Source organism: Leucopleurus acutus (assembly GCF_964270905.1).
Source record: "Leucopleurus acutus genome assembly, chromosome: X".
Classification (NCBI taxonomy): domain Eukaryota; kingdom Metazoa; phylum Chordata; class Mammalia; order Artiodactyla; family Delphinidae; genus Leucopleurus; species Leucopleurus acutus.
Genome location: NC_139148.1, coordinates 103,106,571 through 103,133,069, shown reverse-complemented (window position 1 = coordinate 103,133,069; position 26,499 = coordinate 103,106,571). Strand labels below are relative to the sequence as shown.

At 46.7% G+C, this 26,499-nt stretch overlaps 1 protein-coding gene across 1 annotated transcript in view; it reads left to right on the top strand.

Annotated features, from left to right (window-relative positions):
* The window catches only part of SEPTIN6 (septin 6), a 54,336-nt gene that overhangs the window by 2,384 nt on the left and 25,453 nt on the right, over positions 1–26,499 (top strand). The window contains exons 2-3 of the mRNA XM_082864271.1: positions 11,404–11,518; positions 18,879–19,074. Coding sequence (XP_082720397.1) covers positions 11,404–11,518; positions 18,879–19,074 — 311 coding nt within the window. The remainder of the gene's footprint in view (positions 1–11,403; positions 11,519–18,878; positions 19,075–26,499) is intronic.

Below are 26,499 nucleotides of genomic sequence, written 5' to 3'. Positions count from 1 at the left end.
AACGAGTATCCAGGATTTGGGAAAAGAAGACTGGAGACTAAACCTAAGTGTGCCTGGCTTAGGAGTTCTTTTTAATGAGCTCTGAGACATGGTGCCCTGCAAGTAGTGCTCTGGTGTGTGTGTGAGGGATGGGCTGTCCTTTCCAGAGTCAGTTGAGGGTCACTGGCTTGTAAGGTAACATCATCAGTGACAAAAACAGACCTTAGAGTTGCTGGATAGGATCCTTATTTGGGCATGCATGCAACTTGGAAGTTCAGCTTTTGTGTACATAATACAATCCCATCCCATCTGAATGAACACCACAAAGATTCTGTAGGACAAAACTGCTTCTTCATCATGTCCACAAGTGTTTATTTGATTAACTGCTAAGTGTCCAGCACTATGGCTGGCTCCGGTCAACTATACCAGAAAAAAGTAGTAGACATAGTTCCTGGCTTTTACGCTTATTGCAGTCTAGTTGGAGAGGCAAATTGTGGACACGGTGAAATAATTAGAGAACTATAGAAGATTCTTGGGATGTTTCCATCCCCAACCCCTGCCTGTGAGGTGGCTTGGGCTGCTGTTAATATATACTCTGAGAGGTTGCATGACTTGTCCAAGGTAACTGGGCAAGGCACGGTGCAGCCAGGTAATGGTCTTTCTCCCTAAAGAAAGAGCTTGCAGGGCCTAACGCTGCCCTAGCTGTGCTGGTCCTGGGGCAACTGTCCCGGGGCAGCTATCCCAAGGCAACCGCCTATAGGTGGCTGCACTCTGGTCTTGCTATCAAATGACACTTAACCTTGATTCCCGTTGAAGTGCCCTGCCTCAGCCATCTCCCCACCTCGCACTAAAAGTCATATGGTGCCCCAAGCAGGGAGAGGAAAACCCCAATATCCACCCATACCTCTACTGTGAATACAGCACTGAAGAAAATTTGCATGGCCCCAAATATTAAAAATTCTTGAATCTAGGTCATGGGTATATGAATGATCATTGTACTATTTTCCAACTTTTCTGTGTGTTTGAGACTTTTCAAAATTAAAAGTTGGAGGGAAATTACAATGTCCGCCCTCCTCCCCACAAATGCACATGGCCCCTGCCCTCAGGGAGTTTACAGTCTAGTAGTGGAGGCAGACACAAATAATTATAATTATCTTTGTGATGTGCTGCAGAGGAGTGCTACTGCCCGCTAGGATAATTCATTACAAGGGGACCTGATCCAGCAGCGGACAGGGGCGGTGGGTGACAGGAGAGGCTTGCTGAGGGTTTTAACTAGGAAAAGGATAGGTGTGAAGATGGGTGAGATCTCACTTCTGCTCCCAGGCTGGGAACATTTCATTTGTTAATTCACGCACTTTTATTTTCATTCATTCCTTCAACATGTGTTTATTGGGCACCGACTCTGCCAGGTCCTGTGCCAGGTGCTGGGGATATAGTGGTGGCCACGGCACACACGACAGCCCTCTCAGAGCTTCCCCGTGAGAGGCCGGTATAAGCCCCATTTCCTCTTCATATCCTAAAACCTGGAAATGTGAGTGTTCGCGGCATTCTTATTACAAAACTGCATTACAGCCGAGCGATTTGTCTGTATAGTATAATGAGATTTTGATCTGCAGTCATGTGCACAGCATTTACTTTGTAGAGTCTCTGCTGTAAATTTTCTATTAATTGCTGGCTTTGTTACCCAGTATGGCCCCTCCCTTTTTGTGCTGTAAGGGAGCGAACCCGTTGCATTAGCCTGAGCAAAACTAATTAGAAAGATAAGTCCCCTGGATAAAGGTATTCCAGAACTCAATAGGACTGATTTCTGGACTTGCATCGGTTTCTGGATTATCGGAGCCTTGGTTTTGTATTATCGTGCGCAATTGAGGAGCGCTTTCAGTTGCATTTACGTTAAAACCACATTCCAGAAAGAAAGAGACAGAGAAAAGAAAAGAAAGAAAAAGAATACCGTAGATAAGTGTAACATGTCTCTTTCAACGATCTCAAAACGCTTCCATCTGTATGATTTCATTTTCCCCAGCAGCTTCCTGGATGAGTATTACTGTTCTTTTCATTTTATGGGTTCAGGAAGACCAAATGACTTAGTCCGAAGTGTTACTGCTGGTCAGCGGATGAAGCAATGAAACACCTTCCAGATGACACAGATTTGTTTTTTTTTTTCCGGATTCGTTTTTATATAAAAAAACTCTGGCCTTTTCATCATGTTTCCAAGAAATAAAAATCCTGCCATGTCTCCTCTTCCCCCTCTTTTCACTGCGACCCCCCCCCATCCCCGCCTCAGTATACTCATGGAGGTTGAGAAGAGTATACTTGGGTGCTTTGAAGACTCTGATGTTAAAAAAGATTCTCAGCTTAAACCCCAGATAGCACAGTCATGGCTGTGTGTGGGCTTTCTTCCTTCCTTCCTTCCTCCCTCCCCTCCCTTCCTTCCCCCCCTCCCCTCCCCTCCCTCCCCTCCCCTCCCTCCCTCCCTTCCTTCCCCTTCCTTCCCTCCCCTCCCTCCCTCCCTTCCTTCCTCTTCCTTCCCTCCCTCCCTCCTCCTCCCTTCCCTCCCTCCCTCCTCCTCCCTCCCCTCCCTCCCTCCCTTCTTTCCTTCCCTCCCTCCCCTCCCTCCCTCCCTTCCTTCCCCTCCCTTCCCTCCCCTCCCTCCTCCTCCCTCCCTTCCTTCCTTTCCTTCCTTCCTTCCTTCCCTCCCCTCCTCTCCCTCTCCTCCCCTCCCCCCTCCCTCCCTCCCTTCCTTTCCTTCCTTCCTTCTTTCCTTCCTTCCTTCCTTCCTTCCATCCTTCATCCCTCCCCTCCTCTCCCTCTCCTCCCTTCCCTCCCTCCCTCCCTTCCTTCCTTCCCTCCCCTCCCCTCCCCTCCCTCCCTCCCTTCCTTCCTTTCTTTCTTTCTTTCCCATACTTTAAATAAAAATCTTGGAGCCACCAGCCACGTAATGATGGATTATTTTAAGTAACAACTGGAGGAGGCGCGCAGAATAAATTTGAAACACAGACCCTTCCTCCTCGGTGTGGCAGGAGGAGGCTTCTGCTGCCTGCACAGGGGAAGGACCACATGCTCGGGAGGGGGAGATAACGTTCCCGCTTCTGCAGTGTCTTCTCATTAGAGGCAGCCATCTGCTGAATTATGCAGCACGCTCTCCGCTGGCCCTGCAGTGGGGTCATCCCTTCCACTCACTTAAAGGTGACTGGGCGAAAGATTCACGGGCCTTCTCGGGGACAGGACCCAGCGCTCAGGTTTCTCCTGCCAGGGCCCTCTCGGGAGCAGAGCTCTGCGCTTTCAGGGCCCTGATGAGGTGTGAGGTCGTGTTCAGTTTCCTTTCGCAGCAGAGGCCCCCAGCTCTGAGCACTGGCGCTGAGGCAGGAACTGGGTTTTTTCAGATCCCCTTTAAATGAGACCAGATGGAGGCAGAGGCAAATTCAGGCTCCCCAGAGGACAGCTGGGCGTTCATCCAGAGGCCTGTGAGTAAACCTTTTTTTTTTTTCTCTTTTTAACAGATTGGAGATAACAATGACCAGAACACCTAGGAAACTCTAAATGGCCTGATTTGAAGGGAATCTGTCAGGCCTTTGTGGGAGAGTTGACCCACCCTGGGCAAGGGTCACCCCTGGCTGAGGTGGAGCTATTTCACCTAGAATCTGGCTGGCTGGGTTCGGGAGCCCTGGGGCTCTTGAGCAGAGGCCAGGCTGAGGCTCAGGCTTGAGTCAGCAGTGAAGGAAATGGGAGCTAGAGGTGGGAGAGAAGATGCAGAAGAGGGGCACCAGCGTCTCCTGGCCTCCACCGCCTCAGTTGCCTTGTGTGGGCCAGAGGCGCCTTGGTGAGCCCACGGGCTTCTGGGTCATTTTCCATGACCCTTCTACTCCCGACTGGCATCAGCCACAAGCCCAATGTCCCAGAATTCTAGCAGCAGAAAGAAATCTATGCGCCACTTGAGTCAGCTTTTCCATTTGAGAGCAGCGGTCTGCTTGACAGGGCCCTGGGTCCCAGCACCACTCTCTGCCACTAAATCACTCTGTGACTCGGGACAAGTCACTTCCTGCCTCTGAGTCTCTGTTTCCCTTTTTGTCAAATGCGCGGGTTGGATTAAGTGATCCGTAAGGGTGTTTCCAGCTCTGACATGGTACACTTCTTGTGTTTCCTCCAGCCTGATTTCTTTTAGGTCCTTGCCTGCTTCTGCTTCTGCTTCCAAATGAGGTGGCGGAATTTAACTCCACCCCTTCCCTGCTTTGACTCCTTGAGCTGGGTGGGGAGACGGCTGTAGAGAAAGCAAGTCTGCTTTTAGCTCAGCAGGGCCTCTGGAACTGGAATAGAAACAAACAACCCTTCGCATATTGTCTGTCCGTCCGTGTAGGTGTATATAGCTATTGACTTCCTGTAAAGGTACGTGACAGCTGAATTTTTGTCAGTTGAATCCCCTTTTACATGCACTAGGAGAGCTGGCTATCTAATAGAATCCTGCTGTGAATCCTTCTATAGAATGAAAAGCCACTCTGGAATTGATCCGGTGTATTAAAATCCAGAGTTCCATCTATTGGATTTGCCAAAACTGGGCCTTCTCCCTGTATGGTGAGGATGGTTTCCTTTGTGCTTCGTCAGGATCCCCTAAGCTGCTCCCCCACTGAAAGGTACTGGGGCCCCTAAGGGGTGCTGCTAGCTTTGGCAGGTTTTATTTCTACTCCGAAAGGCCCCCAGATTTCTCTCTCCCAGTTCAGGGCATCGCTACTACTGTCAGTTTCCTCTCAGCTCAGCTTAATTGGAGCCAGGGAAATCGTGACGTTTGATGTGTTAGGCATACTGGAGTTGTTGTTGTTTTAACCTCTGGGAACTTAGCAGTGCTCTTGTGGTTCTTATGGCTGATAATATGGGATAATAAGTGGCATTCACTCCCTTGGTAACACCGGAGGTAACAGATAGGGCTATCATCCACCTGATTGTTTCAGCAAGACTTTTTGCTGCATGTTTCAGGGTATGTGATTTGACTTTGACTTCTGGTTCACATGAATCTTTATAAGAATAAGGCATACTGTATAATAATGTTATATTGCTTATAAATATGTTATAAGAAGAATAATAAGGTTTTATTGTGTTATTGGGAAAATAAATGTTTTATATACAATAAAACTGCCAGAAAGCTGAATACTTCACCAAATTTTCTGGTTATCTGTACATAAAGCAACTTTTTGGCTGTAACTAAAGATTTTGCTAAAATATCTGAGGCCACTTTCCTGCCTAGGAAAGTATCATCATAGAATCTTAAAAAAATAATATTTTAATTCTGATTATAAAAGTAAAATATGGGGCTTCCCTGGTGGCACAGTGGTTGAGAGTCCGCCTGCCGATGCAGGGGACACGGGTTCGTGCCCCAGTCCGGGAAGATCCCACATGCCGCGGAGCGGCTGGGCCCGTGAGCCATGGCCGCTGAGCCTGTGCGTCCGGAGCCTGTGCTCCGCAATGGGAGAGGCCACAACAGTGAGAGGCCCGCGTACCGCAAAAAAAAAAAAAAAAAAAAAAGGTAAAATATGCCTACTGTAGAAAATTTGGAACAGAAAAGCAGCAGCTCCTATAGCCCCTCCAAGCCAAAAGCAACCATTCTCACCATTTTGGTATATATTCTTCCAAGTTTTTAAAAATGCATGCATACTTTTTTTCCTCATGATTGGGATGATCTTGTATACACAGTTTTTTATCTAACAGTATTTGGTGATCATTTTCCTATGCCATTAAATATTCTTAGAATATATTTTTATCAGCTGTTTAATATTCCATCATGCATCATTGAACTATTCATTGAGTTTGAGCGTCCTGAAGATTTGCAGGGTCTCTCAGAGATTGATATTCAGAGCTGGGGAGGGAGATAGAGGAAGGGAAGGTATGAGAGATCAGGCCCACCAGTAAGTGACATATGGGGCTGCCGGAGATAATCCTGTTTCAGTGTTTCTGTCCTTTCCTAGCATCTTTGTGCCAAGGCCAGAGGAGAAAGTTGAGGACAAGCCCGGTCTTTGGCCATGAGTTCCAAACTTTTTGTTTTGATCTTGTCCTTCAGAATGACAGCTACTAACTTGGCCACCCCGGTTTTAAACGGAGGCCAGAAATTCTCCGTCGACACAGATGCGCCCTCGGTTTCCGGAGGCTTCCTACATGGCTTGCGTCCTGTGCCACAAAGGTTGGAAGGGGGGAGGGGGGCAGGGGTTGCCCACTTGGGTGCTTATGGGACCCTTTATTTTCAGAATCACAGCAAGGGGAAAACGATGCACAGCTGGAACTGCCCTCACTTGTACTTCATAACACGAACCTCCGACTATTCAATTAAAACGCGCAATCGGTGTGTCCTCGGGGGAGGAGGCGGAAGAGAAAGCGTTGTTTCTGCCTGTGGTATGAAATGTGGTATAACGTATTTCAAGACCGCAGGTGACTGCAGATGAGGAGAAAACAGGAAACGTAATTGGGGAGGGGAGTGGGGCCTCTCCCAGTTCTCAGGAGCACGCTTTCATTTTTGCCTGCCTTTTAGCTCCTCTCAGACGCTGCAGCCTAATTACCCCTGCTGCAAAGCTGAGCGAGAACTCGCTTTTTGTGTATTAAAAATGGTTTTTAAATTACACAGGTAACGTGTGAATACATTCATGCTGTAAAAGAATCAAACAACGCAGAAGCACACTGACCACCCCCCGAGGAAGCCCCTAGTTCCAGTCCCCTCCCCTGAGGTACCCTGAGTTCTAGGTGTGGTGGGTGCCTTTTTAGTCCCCTTTCTCTCACATACATTTAAGTGCAAATACACGCAGAGGTTTTTTTTGCATATATGGATGGCCTCATACTGTGCTTATTGTTCTACAGTTTCTTTTTTTCTATATTATAATATGTCTTGGAGATATTCCGATCAGTACCTATAGACCTACTGCATTCTTTTTTTAAATTATTATTGGAGTATAGTTGATTTATAATGTTGCGTTAGTTTCAGGTGTACAGCGAATGAATCAGTTATACATACAATTATATCCACTCTCTTTTAGATTCTTTTCCTATATAGGCCATTACAGAGTATTGAGTAGAGTTCCCTGTGCTATACAGTAGGGCTTTATTAGTTAACTATTTTATATATAGTAGTGTGTATATGTCCATCCCAGTCTCCCAATATATCCCTCCCCGCCCTTACCCCCTGGTAACCATTAGTTTGTTTTCTACCTCTGTGACTCTGTTTCTAGATCTACTGCATTCTTCTTAATGGCTGAGGAATATTCCAGAATATGCACGTACCATAATTTAGTTAACTGGTTTTTCTGTCACAACATATGAAACACCCGAACGAACTTTTTGGCCAACCTAATATTTTTCCCATTGTCGGACATTTACGTTTTTTTTTCTAGGTTTTCAGTATTATAAATAATTCTGTAATGAGTTTCCTTGTACTGTACGTGGACCTTTGTACAGGCATGTGAGTCTCTGTAGAGCAGATCCCGAGGGGAGGTTGCAGGTCACGGGAGGTGGGCCATTTAACATTTTGGTGGCTGTGGCCTTTCTAGCCTCTCAGTTCAAAGCGTCAAACGTGGCACCACCTGCTACTCAAGATGATAACTTAAGGTTTTAGTGTCAGACGTCCTGGGCCAAGGTGCCAGTTCCATCTCCTTTTGTGCACTTTGTAATCCAGGGAACATTCAATTGACTGCAATCAAAGCAGTCAGGACCTCAATTAATCAGGCCACGTTAAGGAGAAAGAGGAAAGAGATAAGCTATCGGAGGTTTAGAGAGGGAAGAGGGAAGAAACTTCCAGGGGCTGTCCAGAGGTCAGTGTCCATTCAGCCCAGTGTCCTGTCGTTTTCACCATTACGTATTTACCTCTGAACAATGAGGACTGATGTTCATAACGGTGACCTTGACATCTTCTAAGATTCATCAAAGCAGGAGTGAATGGTGCTCGCTAGGCAGGATTTCCTAAAGCAGGAACTGCATATACAAATTCATTTTCAAAGCTTTCTCAACTACAAGGATTGAGACATACAGTTTGCTGCTTAAATCTTGATTAGCAAGAAAGACGCATTACCCAGATTCCATGTTCCCTAGTCCCCAAACCTTCCAGTTAACTTAGGTGTATTGGACACCGGGTAAAAAGATACAGAAGAAAAAAGGATTCTAAAAGTTACCAGTGGACTTTACCAAATCCAGACCAATGGTCGTTTCTCTGTAATTCTTCCTGACTTCAATCTTGGCCTCTGGTGATAGAAAACTATTGGGTCATCTCTTACTCTTCTGATCATCTCCCCACCCCTTGGAAGAATTCTCTTCATCTTCCCATTCCTTACTTGTGGGCATTGCTTATATTCAGTCCTTAATTCTTTTCTCCCTGTACTGTCTCTTGAAGAACACATCCAGTTTCATACCTCTCACTGCTAAATTTATATCTCAGTCCTGAATTCTCCCTGAGCCTACAATCCCATATTGCTAAGTACTTAGTGGGTAGATGTGTCACCATAAAATCAAAACTATCTTGTTTTCTTTAGTATAGAAAATGCTTTTACAAATCCAGAAGAGAAAGACAAGCACCCATTTTAAGAAAATGGACAAAGACGTGAATAGTTAACTCGCATATACATAGACACAACACACATATGTAGTTGAACAATAAAAAAAAGTTCACTCTCACTAATAAAATGCAAATGAAGTTACATGATGCCATTTTGCAGTGATTCAATTCACAATGGTTAAAAAGCCTCAAACTCAGTGCTGGTCTAAGTATGTGTAAACAGACATTCTCGCATACTGGCGTTAGAAATAGACATTTGTAATATTCTCTGTTGAACGATTTCTCGGTGTGTACCAAAGTCTTTCCAATGTGTGTGGCCTTGCACCCAGCAGGCTTTAATTCTAGGAATTTAGCTTAAGGAAATAATCAGAGACTATGCAAACCTGTAAGAACAAGAATTATTACTTATAATGTTGAAAACTTGGAAACACGCTAAATGTCTAGTAGTGGAAGACATTTCACTGGTTGAGAAAATGTGGCAAATTCCCACAATGGAATTCTATGTGGCCAAAAAAGTAATGTTTTAGAAGTATACTTAATTACTCAAGAGAACATCCATACTATATTAAGTGTCTGGTTATTAAGCCAGGTGATGAAAAGGAATATACAGGATTATCCCTATTTTGTAAACAAAAAAAAAGTATTATATATAGACTGTAGGGAAATACATGTAAATACTAATAGTGACTGTCTCTGGAGAGTGATATTATGGGTGGTTTTTATTTTCTTCTTTATAATTTTCCATATGTTTTAAAATTTCTACAGCGAACATGGATTACTCTTACAAAAAACCTGATAAGTGTAATTTTAAAATAATGGCTATTTGAAACTAGAATCTTCGACTTTTCCGCTAAAGCACCCTCTCCTGGCTTCCCTCTTTCTGCCCTTGGTGCCATCGATCCGATCTCCCAGGCGCAGGACCTTGCAGCCTTACAGCTTCGATTGCTCCCGCACTCTCTGCCCAGTCATTCACCGAGTCTCATCCTTTCTTTAGGACGGCTCTCAAATTTGTTCCTCCCTCCTGAGTCCCAAGTCAGATCAGTTCACTTCAAGCAGCATTTATCGTCACAGTGCCTGGCTGTCACTCTGCCAGTTCAGCGTTATTGGAGTCCTCTCCTAATATGTCTTCCTGCCCCTTCTCCCTCTCTCCTCCCATGGATCAAGCGCCCTGCAGCTGGAATGATCTTTTGAAAAGACTACTTGTGTCATGGCCCTCCCTACTCAAAACACTCAAAATGCCCCTTTTAAACCCCATTGCCTAGGGAATAAAGGCCATACGCTTTCTTCTGCTATTTAGGGCTCTCACAGCACTGGGCTAGGTGGGAGATAACTGTGGGCACGTGGGAGGTGCTTGGGTGAGACTTGACGATGAAATAAATCTTTGAGAATAAGATGTGGATTCTCCCCGCTGCCCTTCACTGTCTTCAGTTTGAAAATTCCCTTTCCTCATCTTTTGGCACTTGGACCAGACGCCCTGGAGCACTTGAAGTTTCATGGTGCTGAATTTGGACACAGGAAGAGGCAGCCGGGGCTGATGATATATGGCTCAGGAAACCTCAACTCTGAGTCCCTCCCAATTTCCGATGCCTGCTGAGTAGGAGGCTCCATCGAGAAAGCATATTGGCTCTTAGGTTTCTGTCTCCCCTGCAGTCTTGAGGACCAAGAATGAACAGTGGGAAACTTACATCTTTTTTTTAAAAAAAATAATTAGTTAATTAATTTTTGGCTGTGTTGGGTCTTTGTTGCTGCGCGCGGGCTTTCTCTAGTTGCGGTGAGCGGGGGCTACTCTTCCTTGCGGTGCGCGGGCTTCTCATTGCGGTGGCTTCTCGTTGCGGAGCATGGGCTCTAGGTGCGCGGGCTTCAGTAGTTGTGGCATGCAGGCTCAGTAGTTGTGGCTCACAGGCTCTAGAGCGCAGGCTCAGTAGTTGTGGCACACGGGCTTAGCTGCTCCGCGGCATGTGGGATCTTCCCGGACCAGGGATCGAACCCGTGTCCCCTGCATTGGCAGGCGGATTCTTAACCACTGCGCCACCAGGGAAGCCCCTTACATCTTTTTTTGATTGCTTTGATAAAAAGATGGAGAAAAGGGTGAGGGAAAGCAAAAGGGGGTGAATGTAGCCCTGAGTGATGCAGGCCACTCATAAAACCCAGCTGTCTTCAGGTACCCCTCTGGGGCCCAGCATATACCACCCAGGACTGAATGATGGCATATGGTTGTCTGTTGAGACTACTCCACTGGAGGGTGTGGGGTGAGATATGTGAGGGTAACAGTCTTGCCAGATGGCAGTCACGGGTATGAGGGATCTTTAGTTGCGGCATGTGTGTGGGATCTAGTTCCCTGACAAGGGATCAAACCTGGGCCCCCTGCATTGGGAGCGAGGAGTCTTACCCACTGGACCACCAGGGAAGTCCCAAGAAGAGAAATTGCTTTTTGAAGTCCCTTTGTCGTATTTACTGAACACTTATACGTATTCCAGGCATTGTACTAAGCTCGTTACATGTGTTGGCATATTTGAGTCTCCCAATCATCTGTAAGGTAATATTATGTCATTTGACAGATGTGAAAGGAAACTGAGTCTCTGTGAGGAGAATTAACCCAAGGCTGGGAACCTTCTCATCCCCTGACCCCCCCCCCCCGCCCTCCCCCCCCTTACAAGCTGCCTCTGTAGTTTGCTGTGTCTGGAACTATGTGACGTTCATTATGGAGCCTCAAGGATGACTGTACCCAAGAATCCATGATTTCTAAGCGAATGGGTCACTTTGCTTTGGATCAGGGACTAGCTAAGGGGAGATGGGCCCCAGTGGGTGTTAATTCCTAGCACAGAGAGCATTTGGATGGGGAAGTGAGACCCAGGTTGCTTTTACGCACATTTTCATTTTCTCCCCTCCCTTCCCTTCCAAATTAGGGTGAAGGTTGCCGAACTGTCCCCCTGGCTGGACATGTGGGGTTTGACAGCTTGCCCGACCAGCTGGTGAATCAGTCAGTCAGCCAGGGCTTCTGCTTCAACATCCTGTGCGTGGGTGAGTATTTCCATAGCAGGAAATTCTATTACAGAATATGGATCCTTAATGGCTGGGTGTGGCTCTGCAGGTCATTAGGTTCAATAGTGTGTCATTCTGATCTATTTGCAGGAGTTTTTCTGCCCCTCTTCTTCTTTTGTCCCTCTGCTTGTTTTGGTGAGCAGCTGGCTGTAGTTACATTTTTCCCTGCCCAGACCAGAATGCGGGGCCATACTTTGGGGGGAGCTGAGCTGCGTGACACCCAGTGGAAATTCTGTAAGGGAGCTGGCTGGCTCAGCTACTCTTATCAGGTTTGTTCTGACTGCAGAAAATAGGAGCCAGGGCAGAATTGGGAGGGAGGTAATGGCTGTGGAAAGATGCCTGCTTACCAGCTGTGGGCAGTGGGTTGGGTCTGTCTGTTTCCTCTACAGCCCTGCTGTGCTTGGTACAGTTTGAGCTCTGTGCAGGCACCACACAGCTGTGTGCCAAGTTCTTTTTATTCCCTTTAAGTGTATCTGTGCCTGGACCTTTAGTCTCAAGTGTGGGAACCATGTCTTAGTCACCTCTACTGTGCTAATTACAGCACAAAGAGAGTTCAATAATGTATGTGAAATGAACGCATGAATTATCCCCGCAGGAACCGCTCACTACATTTCTCAAACACTTTCCCATGTTAACAGTTTGGGTCCTTACTAGGACTCTGGGAAGTGAACAGACCAAGTGGCATTCATATCCTCATGGAACAGACGGAGACCAAGAAACTCGGGCGGCGGGGATAAGGGACTTACCTGAGGCAACACAGAATAAGTGGCAGAGCCATGACAGGGACCCAGGTCTGCCTGACCCTTTGTCCCTCCCACTGCTTTGGTAACCGCTGCCAGAGACATCTCTTGAGAATGCAGAAGCACTTTGGAAACTGTCAAGCACCAGTCAAGCAAGTCTCAGGAACAGCGGTTCCTTGACATTCTTTGAGAATCTCTCCTTAGACCTTAAATAATCCCAAATTTGCAAACACGATCACAGTGTAAAATTTTCAGTATACAGTGCAGTCAGGCGTACCTGCATATTTTTAGTGACATACCTCCAAACCTTAATGATTCTATAAATACCATAATAATGGCAGTTTTCATGCCCGGTCGGAACACTCAAAACACTTTTGCTAATTGCCTTTTCCTGTTTTTGTACAGAGCATACGGGGAATTCATTCATACTGAGGGTGTGAACCACTACTGAATTGGATATTCTACTCTCTAATGTAGTCTAAAGTTCTGTTTTGTAACTAAGGTCATTCATTTTCTTGGACTCTGTTTTTTCTTCTCCCTCCCTGGCACTCCTCAGATCATTTTCTGTCGAAGAATTAGCTACACACTCGAGGACAAGTAGAGAAAACAAAGCCACTTCTAAGTATGGTTGACAGGCAGTCAGCTAGGCTCACTCACTAGTGAAATGACTCACTCTCACACACCAGCTTTGGAACCTATGAGATGAAAATATGTGCTTCACGGATTTACATATCATGGGCCTGAGAGTCCAGATCTAGGCTGTTAATTCTTCAGATGCCAAAAGTCTGCCCATGGTTACGATGAGGTGCTATTAGGAGAGGGATACAAAATAAACAGCAGTCATGGTGATCGACATCAAGATCGAATACCATCACGTCCAGTATTAGCACTGCCAGATCTCTCCCATCTTTGGCTGATGGCCAACTTATTTCACATAACATTTGATTACTGAAAACCTTCCACACAAACATATTGGAGTCCCTTGGCATTCCTCCCAGAGCTCCGGGTGACCTGCATTGAAGCTGAGGGGATGGGAAGTGAAGTGACAGGCCCACCCCCATCAGCCTCTCAAACCAAGTGCAATTGGGTGGGCTAGTAAAGCTTTAGGAGGGAGGCCGCATAGGTCAGGATGGCTCTCTGAGGGCGGCAGCGTAGGGTAGTTGGACATGTGGTCCACAGGCTCCCCTAGGGCCCGGAGGAAGAGGCAGCCAAGCTCAAGGCAAAGTGAGTGGGAGAAATATTTCTTTATTTCTTTATTATTTATTTTTATTTTTGGCTGCGTTGAGTCTCCGTTAATGCGCGCGGGCTTTCTCTAGTTGCCGCGAGCGGGAGCTACTCTTCATTGCGGTGTGCAGGCTTCTCGTTGCGGTGGCATCTCTTGTTGTGGAGCACGGGCTCTAGGCGTGCAGGCTTCAGTAGTTGCGGCTCGCAGGCTCAGTAGCTGTGGCGCACGGGCTTAGTTGCTCCGCGGCATGTGGGATCTTCCCGGACCAGGGGTGGAACCCGTGTCCCCTGCATTGGCAGGCGGATTCTTAACCACCGCACCACCAGGGAAGTCCCAAGTGGGAGAAATAGTAAACCCCTACCCACCCAGGCATCGTACATATGCAGCTGCTTCACTGTGCACCTGCGAGCATGGAATCGCTCAACTGCCCAGGACAGACCCTCCAAGAGGGGAAGGGTAGAAAGGAGACCCTCACACCCAAGGAGTCACCTCCTCTTTCTCTCTCTACTTATGAAGCTTCAGGAAACGGCTGCTCTAACAGCTCCCCTCTTAGCCGTGCAGGTGCACCCCTTGGATGCACCCGCCCAGGCTGGTTAACTGCACTCCCCATCCCTGATCCAAAAAAGCCTGCAACTCATGCATCCCCCACTCTGGCTGGGCTCAGAAGCCTGTCATTGCTCTGAGAACCCACAATTTGGGCCAAAGTCACAGGCGGCTTACGGTGGCTCTAAGGCTGCAATCTCAGCCCAGCCGTGGGACTGGGTAGCGTCACCGACGTGGCGAAGGATCCATAGCTTGGCTGCTGAAGGTGATCGTTTCTCTCACAGGACCTTCAGCGACCATACTTTCATGCCTACTGCCTGTGCATAACGGTCAGCTTTACTCCCTTAACGACGATTATAAAACGGTTCTGTTTGGGCATAGAATATGTTTCCCCAAAGGATTTTCTTTTCTTTTCCGATAGGGCATTTTAAGTGTAAAACTATGGTAACACTGGCTTTGGTTATTAACAGAGATCTAGAATATTTTTATCACCGTATTGTTTATTGTGGTGCTGGGCTGCCGATCAGAGGCCTCAGCCCAGTGGAGTGAGTACCCTCCGTGCATAAGTGCGCATGTGCATGCTGGCATGGAGAGGGAGAATTTTTATGAATCAAGAGCGTAATTTATACATAAGGGCACTGATGATGACACCTACGATCATTATTTTTAGAGGGCCAGGCACATGGCTGTGAGCATATTATGGCTCCTCTCCAACAGACGCTATGGTTGACAGTAATTACCGAGTGGGCTGAGGTCCCCCTCCTGTTCTAAACAGTCTACTAGCCCACTCCCAGTCTACTAGCTTAGCTTTGGAAATCACTCGGATCCCAGGATTCTAGATATAGCACAGGAGGCGTTGGAGGAACGACTAGAGTCAGCAGTGCAAACGTTCTGCTGGGAAAGAGCCCCAAAGAGACTCAGCCCGCGGAATGTGCCAGCAACAGAGAATGCCTGACGAGCGCGAAGGGTCATAAGGCTAATATTTACTTTGAAACTGCTCAGGATTCCAGGCTCAACTAGGCTCTGTTGAACTTGGAAAAACAAAACATACAAGAGAAGCAGGATTGAGGCTCAGTGCAGGAGGAGGGGAAGGGCAGCTAGCATTCTCTCAGGGTTAGGGAGCGATGGTTTCATCTCTCCATCTCTGGGAGAGGCAGCCGTCCACCTGTCTGAGCTCAAACCACCCACTCTCAGGAGAAAAGTTGCCGTGGTTTGTAGCATTTACCAATTTTTGTGCTGTCATTATTCCCACCATAGCTGGTTTTAAGCTGCCAACATGACATCACTGCACATGGGCTTGGGAAGAACTGCAGGAAGCCGGGCGAGCTGGCTCCAGCACACCCCTGTTTGCCAGGTCTCTGCAAGATCAGGAAGAAGTAGAGGGCAAGGTCACAGAGCCAGGCAGGACCTCGTCCCCATCCATAGGCTCCCTTGGCCAACAGGAGTTCCTGGGGAGTTCCCTTTTGGACACCTTCCGGTTGAACTCAGAGACGTTTCTCTTGGTTTATTGCAACATTCGGAGCCGGAAGAGACTAGCTCCTGATCATTGCTGTATCCCCGACTCCTAAACCTGTGCCTGGCTCCTGTTAAAGGTTCTAAATATTTGTCGAATGACTGAATGAAACAACATATCACACCTATGGGACGCACTGGAACATGCATGGGCTCCAGTGTCAGACTGCCTGCGGTCAAATGCTGGCATTGCCACATACTACTTTTTGTGACCCTGGGCCAGTTTCTTCCTCCACATTTTATAGATGAGGAACGTGACGTGCAGAGAGACTGAAGAGCAGGGGCACATTCACACAGCTAGGAAGTGGCTCGGTTAATCCATCTGTAAATTAAGGACAAATAGTAGTATTATCTAATACACAGCCTTATTTTAGGGAATAAATAAGGGAATATATGTAAGGTATTTACAGTGGTGCCCACATAGTAAGTGCTCCAGGAGCAATAGCTGTTATTATTACTACTCAAACCTGCTCATTTTATGGAAAAAGAGACTGGAGTCCAGAGAAGGGGAAGGGCTAGGCTTAGGTCACAGTCATTTAGTGATAACCTGCCTGGAACTCTGCATTTCATCACTTGCAAGGACTTAATTGCGCAAGGTACCAGAGGATGCAAATGTTAACAGCAGATGAGGAAAAGGGCTTAAGCTTTTCTTTGTCACAGTGGTTTTGAACTCCCGGTAGAGAGGTCAACATCAGACTAGCCCAGGGAGTATAGTTTGAAAAAGCAGATTTCATATTCCATGTTTTAAATTGAATTCTTTTTTGAAAAGCTGGTGTTTCCAGGATCCTATCTACATTAAGTCAAGTGAGAGGAAATCCTCTGGGCTGGTGGAGATGACTTAAAAAGGGTTAAGAAACCCCGCTATACACTCTGAGGAGGAGAGAGAAATTGACCCCTCGGGACTCCTCAGGTTTCCTGCTGGAATCTAATTGCCAAGTCCCTACCTTCCTGCAGGGGTATGGAATCTGCTGACCTGATCTGAGTTGAGCCGAGAGTGGCTCCCCTCCCCCGCTCAGTACCGGGCCCAGGACAACATCCCAGGCTCAGGCTGGGTCTGTGGCAGCCATCCAGAGAGAGAGAACTCCCACCCCTCCCCGCCCCCAGGCTCCACATTGATGGAAAACTGGAACGGGACAAGCACACTTGATTTTCTGCCCTCTTCTCATGCTGCATTTATCACAATTCCCTAGACACCCGCCGGGTCTTTTCTTCCAGACACTCATCATTGAGCATCTAATTTCCACAGCCCTTTTGCACTGGCAGGCGTCCGGGTGGTCATTTTCTCCGTTGCCCTGCCCTGCCCGGCCCACCCGGCCTGCCTTTCTACAGCTGCGCAAACAGGGCGGGCCCTTCCCTCTGTGGTACTGCTCCTGAGGCCTCTGTGTGAGCCTCTTGCTAGGTGCTCCGGGGAGTACCAGAAGTTGCCCATCCCCTGCTCTCTGGGAAGTCTTAGGATCAGGGAGTCAGGGAGCCAGCTCTGGGTGCTGGGGAGTCAGGGCCCGCCACGATCTAGGAGCTGCGGGGCGTTCAGCAAAGAGCTCACAGAACGGGAGAGAGGGTCTGAAAGTGGGGATGTACATGGACAACGTATTAGGCACAGACAAAGACCGGCGAAAATGTAGCTTAAGCTTCAGCGCCCAGAGGGAAGGCGAGTTAGGGAGACGCAGCCACCCTGTGTTCCCGTTTCAGAGGTGCCGGCCCCTTTGCAGTGGAGCGGCACCCGCACCTTGGGCGGGGAGGGGGGCGATTTCTTCCGTTGCTTAGCCAAGTCTGCCACTTCCCATGGCAGCCAAGTCTGCCACTTCCCACCTCACCAAGTTTTTCTGGGGACCCAAATACTTCCTGTTCCTTTAGGGAGGGAGAAAAGGGCCTCTTCTGGGAGAGTCTTTGCTGCTAGTAGGTATAACAGACCCTGGCTGGAAGCAGGATCTGTGTGAGGAACCATTTCCCTGCACCCTGGCAATCAACCACATTAGTCAGACCTGGCTATGAAATCGGGCTGGGGAGGCGGGTAGCCAGGCTGAGTTGAATGTTCTCCTTGTTTTCTCTCTCTCTCACACTGATCCCTCCACATACAGAAAGCTCTCAGCATAGATAGCTATTTTTAAAAGCACCTCCTGTATTCATAGCTCATTATTCCGGATAAAAGAGGTTTGCAAGATGCAAAGCTAGACACACCCAGAGGTGGGAGGGGAGATGGACCATTTACGGTTATGGGTTGTGCAGCTCGAACCCTAGCCCTGGACTGCCCTGCAGATATGTGCTGTCGGTCACAAGAGGGGACCTTCCAGGCCAGGATTTGCCCAGGGCAAACCCACTCCCCCCATTCCCAACTGGGAAGGTGTGTCAATTCCCACATCTAAAGGGTTGTGAGCAGGGAAAGGGAGAAGAGGGGTGATGGTAGCGGAACAGCAGGGTAGGTAGCCCGGGTCTTCAAAGCGCAGTCCTTGGTTCCTGGCAGTGACTTGACATCCTTTGCGTCTCTCAGGAATAACCTCCACAAACCTTCACCAGTCCCCGCAGCCCTTCCCCGACTCGTTGCCCTGGTGCGAAAGCCAGTGGTTTTGAAATTCCAGGGGTTTAATTTATTAGTATCCAGCAGCCTGTTAGTTAAACAAAAAACTGACTGGCTTGTTTGAAATTTAAAGGGAAGAATGACTTGTGGCCTGCTAAATTCCCTCTCCATTAGCTAAAAATGGTCTCCCCACTGGGATGCGTATCCGGGTGCTGTCTGGGCCTGGCTGGGAGAGGTGGGGACTGAGAGGAGAGGATACTTATTTGATGAGGGACTGCTGTCCCTTTCTTGTAAACTTGAAAATAGCCCTTAAATTTTTATTATGAAAGCTATACACGTTCCTTGTAGAAAACTTGGAAAATAGAGAAAAGCATAAAGAAAGAAGTGAAAAGCGCACATAACCCCACCACCCAGACATGACCGTTGGTAAGAGTACATTGTACGCCCTTCCAGTGTTTTTCTAGGCATAACTCTACCTCGCCATCACTGCCTTTAACACGGTTTCTTTTTCTGACTATAAAAACAATGCATACTCAATTTTCAAATAACACAAAAATATGAAGACTAAAAGAAAAATGACCCCAGTTCCACTATCCTGAGATGACTACTGCTAATATGTTGGTGCAGTTCCTTATACTCTTTTCCACTTAACTGAGATCAAATAGTCCATGTAGTTCTACGTGCTCTTCACTTAGTGTCTTACCGTGTACATTTTCCCATGTCAGTGAGTATGCATCCGAAACATGTGTAATGGCTGCGTGGTCATTGTGTGAATGCATCATAATTCATTCTTTTGTTTTTCAGGAGAGACAGGTTTGGGCAAGTCCACCCTCATGGACACCCTGTTCAACACCAAGTTCGAGGGGGAGCCAGCCACCCACACACAGCCGGGTGTCCAGCTCCAGTCCAATACATATGACCTTCAAGAAAGCAACGTGGGGCTAAAGCTCACAATTGTTAGCACAGTGGGCTTCGGGGACCAGATCAACAAGGAGGACAGGTAAGGGAGGCGGTGGGGTGGGGAGGCTACTGGGAGGCCACGGGGAGGAGCTCACCACCGGGGTCCCGCTGGACCTCTCAGATGATGCAGGCAGGCAGCAGAGAGCTCACTAGCGCCGCCTCCGCCCAGGGTCCCTGTCTATTTCAGTGTTCTACTCCACACGCTTTGCCCAAAGCAGGATGTTTTTCTATTCCATTCGACAGACATTTATTGAGCCAGGTACTGCCGTGCTCCAACAGTCTAAAAAGGAAAGACCTTGTCTCTGCCCTTGAGGCAAAGACTCACGGGAAACCTGGTCTTAAACAAACAAGTTCCTTTGAGTGTGACCCGCTCTGTAAAGGACAGGGTACACAGAGGTAAAGGACAAGCTACAATGAGAACATGAAGGAGAGAACAGTCAGCTCCATGCAGGGAGGTCAGGGAGGCCTGCACAGAGGAGGTGCCCCTGAGCTGGCCTTTGAAGGGTGAACGATTTTGCTGGACAGACAAGGGAAGGTTGGGAACCCCATCCTGGGCAGGGACAGCTGCTTGTGCAGAGGCAAAGGGATGTGGAAGACTGTGGCATGTTCTAGGGGACTGAGCTTGCTCTGTTTGGCTAGACCAGGGGTAGAGTTACTGTGAAGCTAGTGAAGCTTGTTTCAGGGCCCTCAGTTGCTCACGCACCTCCAAAGCCCTGGAACTAATTTCTAGTCATTGTGTTGTTTGATCTTTCTTGGAGGGCCCTTCAAATCGTGTAAACCTAGGGCCCCGCAATGCCTGCTGTGCCCCTGGGCCGGTGCTTGGCGTGAGCTGGGGGAAAAGCGAGGGGAGATGAGCCTGAAGAGGTAAGCGGGGACCAGATCATGGAGGGGTTTGTAGAATGTGTAGCTAAGGAGCCACTGAAAAGCTTTATGAAGTAGAACGATGTAGTCGAACTGGCCTTTGAAGAGGGGGCTTTGGGATAGTATGGGATGGGCTGGAGAGCAGGAAGACCAATTAGGAGACTGTTGGACCAATTTGATCGAGGCCAGCGATGACACAGGTGCTGAGACAGGGAAGAGGAGACAGAGTTGATAACTACTGAGTAGGTAGACTCAACAGGACTTGGGGGTTGGGAGGGCAAAAGAAGAAACTAGAATGAGGCTTGGATTTCTGGCTTTGGAGGGTGGACATATGGTTGGCAGCATTCAGTAAGAGTTACCATAAGAACCAGGTTTAAGAAGAATCAGCTCTGTTTAGGAAGTGTTGAGTTTGAGCTGCCTGCGGACCATAGAGAGAGGATAAGCAGCTGAATATGCAGGGTTTGAGGTCAGGAGAGGGTCTGCGCTGTAAACAGACTTGGGTTATCAAGGTATAGGCGATATGTTCCAGCCACAGACACACGTAAGATCATCCAAGGATTGGAGCCGAGTGAGATGAACGCTGGGCTAAAGATAAAAACCTGAGGATGTTAAGTCAGCAGATGGAGGAAAAGACATCCTGGAAAGAGACCGAGCTGGAATAAGCAGAGAGGTAGGAGGAGAGACTGTGGGTGGTTGAGAATGGTGTGCCAGTGAGGGCTGGAGTGAGGCTCAGATGAGGACGAGATGAGGGCTGGGTTGAGGGAGGGGGAGGGCGTCAGGCACCGTCTGCATTTAACTAAAAGTCACATGGTTATCACAGGTGCTCTTCACAGAAAAAGTCATTCATCATTTTGAGCAGTGCTCATCCTTTGAGGATTCCCTTGCTTCTCAGATGAACTGTATCCCAAATTCTTCTATTTCTCCCTTAAAATAACAACAGCCATACTCATTTCCTTATAATGAATAAATATATTTAGCTCCTTAATAATTGAACTGAATTCTGTTTTCCATTTGAAATTCTAGACGAAGGACACCTCTGCTTTGTATAGGCCTGCTTATTGTGCTAATCTTGTTTGGTGGAGAATAAATTAAACCCTGGGGAAAGGGGACATTTGGGTCACAATATGAGTGATTAATCTCAGCTGCAGATTGCTCAGCATCTCGTCCATTAAATTTTTCACAGTTCTCAGTAACATATAGTCGACATATCTAACATTGGAAAACGCCTGCATAATGATGGTTTGGGAGGGCCAAACTGATAGAGCCCCTTAGAGGCTAATCTACTTCTCTTGCCCCTTAGAGGCTAACCTACTTCTCTTATATTTTTAATATCCTTACTGTTTTTCCTGATTATAAATGTGATACGTGCTTATATCAAATAATACAAACTCGCATAAGTAAAAACGAGAAGCCTCCGGGAAATGGGCTGGGGAACAGAAGTGGAGTAAGCTCCAGGGATTCGTAATAAAAAGCCGTGTTTTCTCCATTCTGACAGGGCCATGAGGACATAGATAGGTCAGTGCAGCTGCACTGAAAGAGAGCATCAGAAGGCCCTGCTTTACCCAGGGTGCAGGGGCAAACTGAGAAGAGCGGTGACGAAGGCCATATCGTGAAGGGCACCATTTGAAAGCTGCTGAAGCAAAAGGAACTCAAGAGGGAGACAGAGGACAGGCTGGAAAGGGGTGTGCTTAGGAACTCAGGCTTTGGTCTCAGACAGACCTAGGTTCAAATCCCATCCTGCTACTTATTATCTCAGGGATCTTGGACAAGCGTTTTGTGCTGGTCTCGGCCTATCCATAACCAATGTTGCGGCTGGACCGGCCCTTGTGGTTCTTATTATGATTGCAAGACGCCCTCAGTAATAACCGTCAGGAAACTTGGAGGGGAAAAAAGGGTTTATTACTCACAGGTTCTGGAAAGGACAAGGCACACCCGGGGCTACACAGCGAGGTCGAGGGTAGAGAAAGAGAGAGAGAGCACCTGGGCCTGGGGTTCTGCTTTCATAGGGATCGAGGGTAGGCGGCCTGTGGTTTTGCGGGCTTCCTCTTTATTGGTGAATGTAAAACATAAGAGCGGGAATTTAACACGTGGGGAGAGAAAAAAAACAAGTGGCCTAAATGGTCAGTTATAGAAATCCACCAGTATCTTTAAAACAAGGACGCCTGGGGTGGGGGGTGGAAGGGGCTGGTTCCTTATCTTTCTGTGGCTGGCAGTGTGTTTATTCGTGATAGCTGTCCTTGAAGTAGGTGCCTTTTTGAAGTGGATGCCTCCGAAATCAAAGCTTAAATCAGACACTTGCGTTACAAAAATGCAAGTTACAACTGTCAGGGCTTACACTACAACTAGGCACTTAAATTCTTTATGCCTCAGTTTCCTGTGAAGTGGGGATGGTGATAATACTGATATCTACCCAGAGGGTTATGGGTGAGGCATACTCCACGTGTATGGCATAGGAAACGCTTAAACAGTGCCTGGCACGGGGTAACTAACGAACAGAAGATACTGTTATGATCGTGACTTTTATTGGTAGAAGAATCAAGGGAGAGTTGTATTGTGTAGCATATGTGAGGGAATGATAAATCGTGTCCAGAGAGATAAAAACTGAAAAATATCCATTGGGTTTGGCAACATGAAGGTCATTAATACACTTAGGAATAATAATTCCAGGGAAATCGTGGGTGGAAACTAGATTGCCATGAGTGAATGGGAGGTAAGGAAGTAAAGGCATCAGAATAGCAAAAGGAGGGACTTCCCTGGTGGCACAGTGCTTAAGAATCCACCTGCCAGTGTGGGGGACAGGGATTCGAGCTCTGGTCCGGGAAGATACCGCATGGCATGGAGCAACTAAGCCCGTGTGCCACAACTACTGGGCCTGCGCTCTAGAGCCGGAGAGCCACAACTACTGAGCCCTCGTGCCACAACGATTGAAGCCTGTGCACCTAGAGCCCGTGCTCCACAACAAGAGAAGCCACCACGATAAGAAGCCCGTGCACCACAACGAATAGTAGCCCCCGCTCGCCACAACTAGAGAAAGCCTGTGCACAGCAACGAAGACCCAATGCAGCCAAAAATAAATAAATAAATTTATTTATTTATTAAAAAAAAAAGAATAGCAAACGGAACAATTGAACAGAAAAATGAGTCCAAGATCAAATTCATGTTTCTATGGGCATTTAGCATTTGTAAGTTAGCAAGGAAAGAATGGACTATTCAAGAAAATGTGGGCTTCCCTGGTGGCGCAGTGGTTGAGTCTGCCTTCCGATGCAGGGGTCACGGGTTCGTGCCCCGGTCCGGGAAGATCCCACATGCGGCGGAGCGGCTGGGCCCGTGATCCATGGCTGCTGAGCCTGTGCGTCCGGAGCCTGTGCTCCGCAACGGGAGAGGCTACAACAGTGAGATGCCCGCGTAACACAAAAAAAAACAAAACAAAAGAAAAAGAAAATGTGCTGGGAAAATAGGCCATCCGTTAGGAAAACATAAGATGAGACCATCCCACACAAACACCATTCACAAAAATAGATTCCAGTTGGATTAAAAACAACTTCTAAAAATATGAGAAAAAATATAAGAGAATATTTTTATAACTTTGGGGGTAGAGAAGGCTTTTTTTTAAACATCTTTATTGGAGTGTAATTGCTTTACAATGGTGTGTTAGTTTCTGCTTTATAACCAAGTGAATCAGTTATACATATACATATGTTCCCATATTTCTTCCCTCTTGCGTCTCCCTCCCTCTCACCCTCCCTATCCCACCCCTCTAGGTGGTCACAAAGCACCGAGCTGATCTCCCTGTGCTATGCGGCTGCTTCCCACTAGCTAGCTATTGTTTTTTTGTTTGTTTGTTTGTTTTGCTGTACACGGGCCTCTCACTGTTGTGGCCTCTCACATTGCGGAGCACAGGCTCCGGGCGCGCAGGCTCAGCGGCCATGGCTCACGAGCCCAGCCACTCCGTGGCATGTGGGATCTTCCCGGACCTGGGCACGAACCCATGTCCCCTGCATTGGCGGGCGGACTCTCAACCACTGCGCCACCAGGGAAGCCCACTAGCTATCTATTTTACGTTTGGTAGTGTATATATGTCCATGCCACTCTCTCACTTTGTCACAGCTTACTCTTCCCTCTCCCCCTATCCTCAAGTGCATTCTCTAGTAGGTCTGTGTCTTTATTCCCATCTTGCCCCTAGGTTCTTCATGACCTTCTTTCTTTTCTTAGATTCCATATATACGTGTTAGCATACAGTATTTGTTTTTCTCTTTCTGACTTACTTCACTCTGTATGACAGACTCTAGGTCCATCCACCTCACGACAAATAACTCAATTTCGTTTCTTTTTATGGCTGAGTAATATTCCATTGAATATATGTGCCACATCTTTTTTTTTTAAACATATTTATTGGGGTATAATTGCTTTACAATGGTGTGTTAGTTTCTGCTTTATAACAAAGTGAATCAGTTATACATATGTTCCCATATCTCTTCCCTCTTGCATCTCCCTCCCTCCCACCCTCCCTATTCCACACCTCCACGCGGTCACAAAGCACCGAGCTGATCTCCCTGTGCTATGCGGCTGCTTCCGACTAGCTATCTGTTTTACGTTTGGTAGTGTATGTCCATGCCACTCTCTCACTTTGTCACAGCTCACCCTTCCCCCTCCCCATATCCTCAAGTCCATTCTCTAGTAGGTCTGTGTCTTTATTCCTGTCTTACCCCTAGGTTCTTCATGACATTTGTTTTTTTCCTTAAATTCCATATATTTGTGTTAGCATACGGTATTTGTCTTTCTCTTTCTGACTTACTTCACTCTGTATGACAGACTCTAGGTCTATCCACCTCATTACAAATAGCTGAATTTCGTTTCTTTTTATGGCTGAGTAATATTCCATTGTATATATGTGCCACATCTTCTTTATCCATTCCTCTGTTGATGGACACTTAGGTTGCTTCCATGTCCTAGCTATTGTAAATAGAGCTGCAGTGAACATTTTGATACATGACTCTTTTTGAATTATGGTGTTCTCAGGGTATATGCCCAGTAGTGGGATTGCTGGGTCATATGGTAGTTCTATTTGTAGTTTTTTAAGGAACCTCCATACTGTTCTCCATAGTGGCTGTATCAATTTACATTCCCACCAACAGTGCAAGAGGGTTCCCTTTTCTCCACACCCTCTCCAGCATTTATTGTTTGTAGATTTCTTGATGATGGCCATTCCGACTGGTGTGAGATGATACCTCACTGTAATTTTGATTTGCATTCCTCTAATGATTAGTGATGTTGAGCATTCTTTCATGTGTTTGTTGGCAATCTGTATATCTTCTTTGGAGGAATGTCTATTTAGGTCTTCTGCCCATTTTTGGATTGGGTTGTTTGTGTTTTTGATATTGAGCTGCATGAGCTGCTTGTAAATTTTGGAGATTAATCCTTTGACAGTTGCTTCATTTGCAAATATTTTCTCCCATTCTGAGGGTTGTCTTTTGGTCTTGTTTATGGTTTCCTTTGCTGTGCAAAAGCTTTGAAGTTTCATTAGGTCCCATTGGTTTATTTTTGTTTTTATTTCCATTTCTCTAGGAGGTGGGTCAAAAAGGATCTTGCTGTGATTTATGTCATAGAGTGTTCTGCCTATGTTTTCCTCTAAGAGTTTGATAGTGTCTGGCCTTACATTTAGGTCTTTAATCCATTTTGAGTTTATTTTTATGTATGGTGTTAGGGAGTGTTCTAATTTCCTACTTTTACATGTAGCTGTCCAGTTTTCCCAGCACCACTTATTGAAGAGGCTGTCTTTTCTCCACTGTATATTCTTGCCTCCTTTATCAAAGATAAGGTGACGGTATGTGCGTGGGTTTATCTCTGGGCTTTCTATCCTGTTCCATTGATCTATCTTTCTGTTTTTGTGCCAGTACCATACTTTCTTGATTACTGTAGCTTTGTAGTATAGTCTGACGTCAGGGAGCTTGATTTCTCCAGCTCCGTTTTTCTTTCTCAAGATTGCTTTGGCTATTCGGGGTCTTTTGCATTTCCATACAAATTGTGAAATTTTTTGTTCTAGTTCTGTGAAAAATGCCAGCGGTAGTTAGATAGGGATTGCATTGAATCTGTAGATTGCTTTGGGTAGTAGAGTCATTCTCGCAGTGTTGATTCTTCCAATCCAAGAACATGGTATATCTCTCCATCTATTAGTATCATCTTCAATTTCTTTCATCAGTGTCTTATAATTTTCTGTATACAAGTCTTTTGTCTCCTTAGGTAGGTTTTTTTTTTTCCTTAGGTAGGTTTATTCCTAGATATTTTATTCTTTTTGTTGCAATGGTAAATGGGAGTGTTTTCTTAATTTCACTTTCAGATTTTTCATCATTAGTGTATAGGAATGCTAGAGATTTCTGTGCATTAATTCCGTATCCTGCTACTTTACCAAATTCATTGATTAGCTCTAGTAGTTTTCTGGTAGCATCTTTAAGATTCTCTATGTATAGTATCACATCATCTGCAAACAGTGACAGCTTTACTTTTTCTTTTCCGATTTGGATTCCTTTTATTTCTTTTTCTTCTCTGATTGCTGTAAACCTTCCAAAACTGTGTTGAATAATAGTGGTGAGAGTGAGCAACCTTG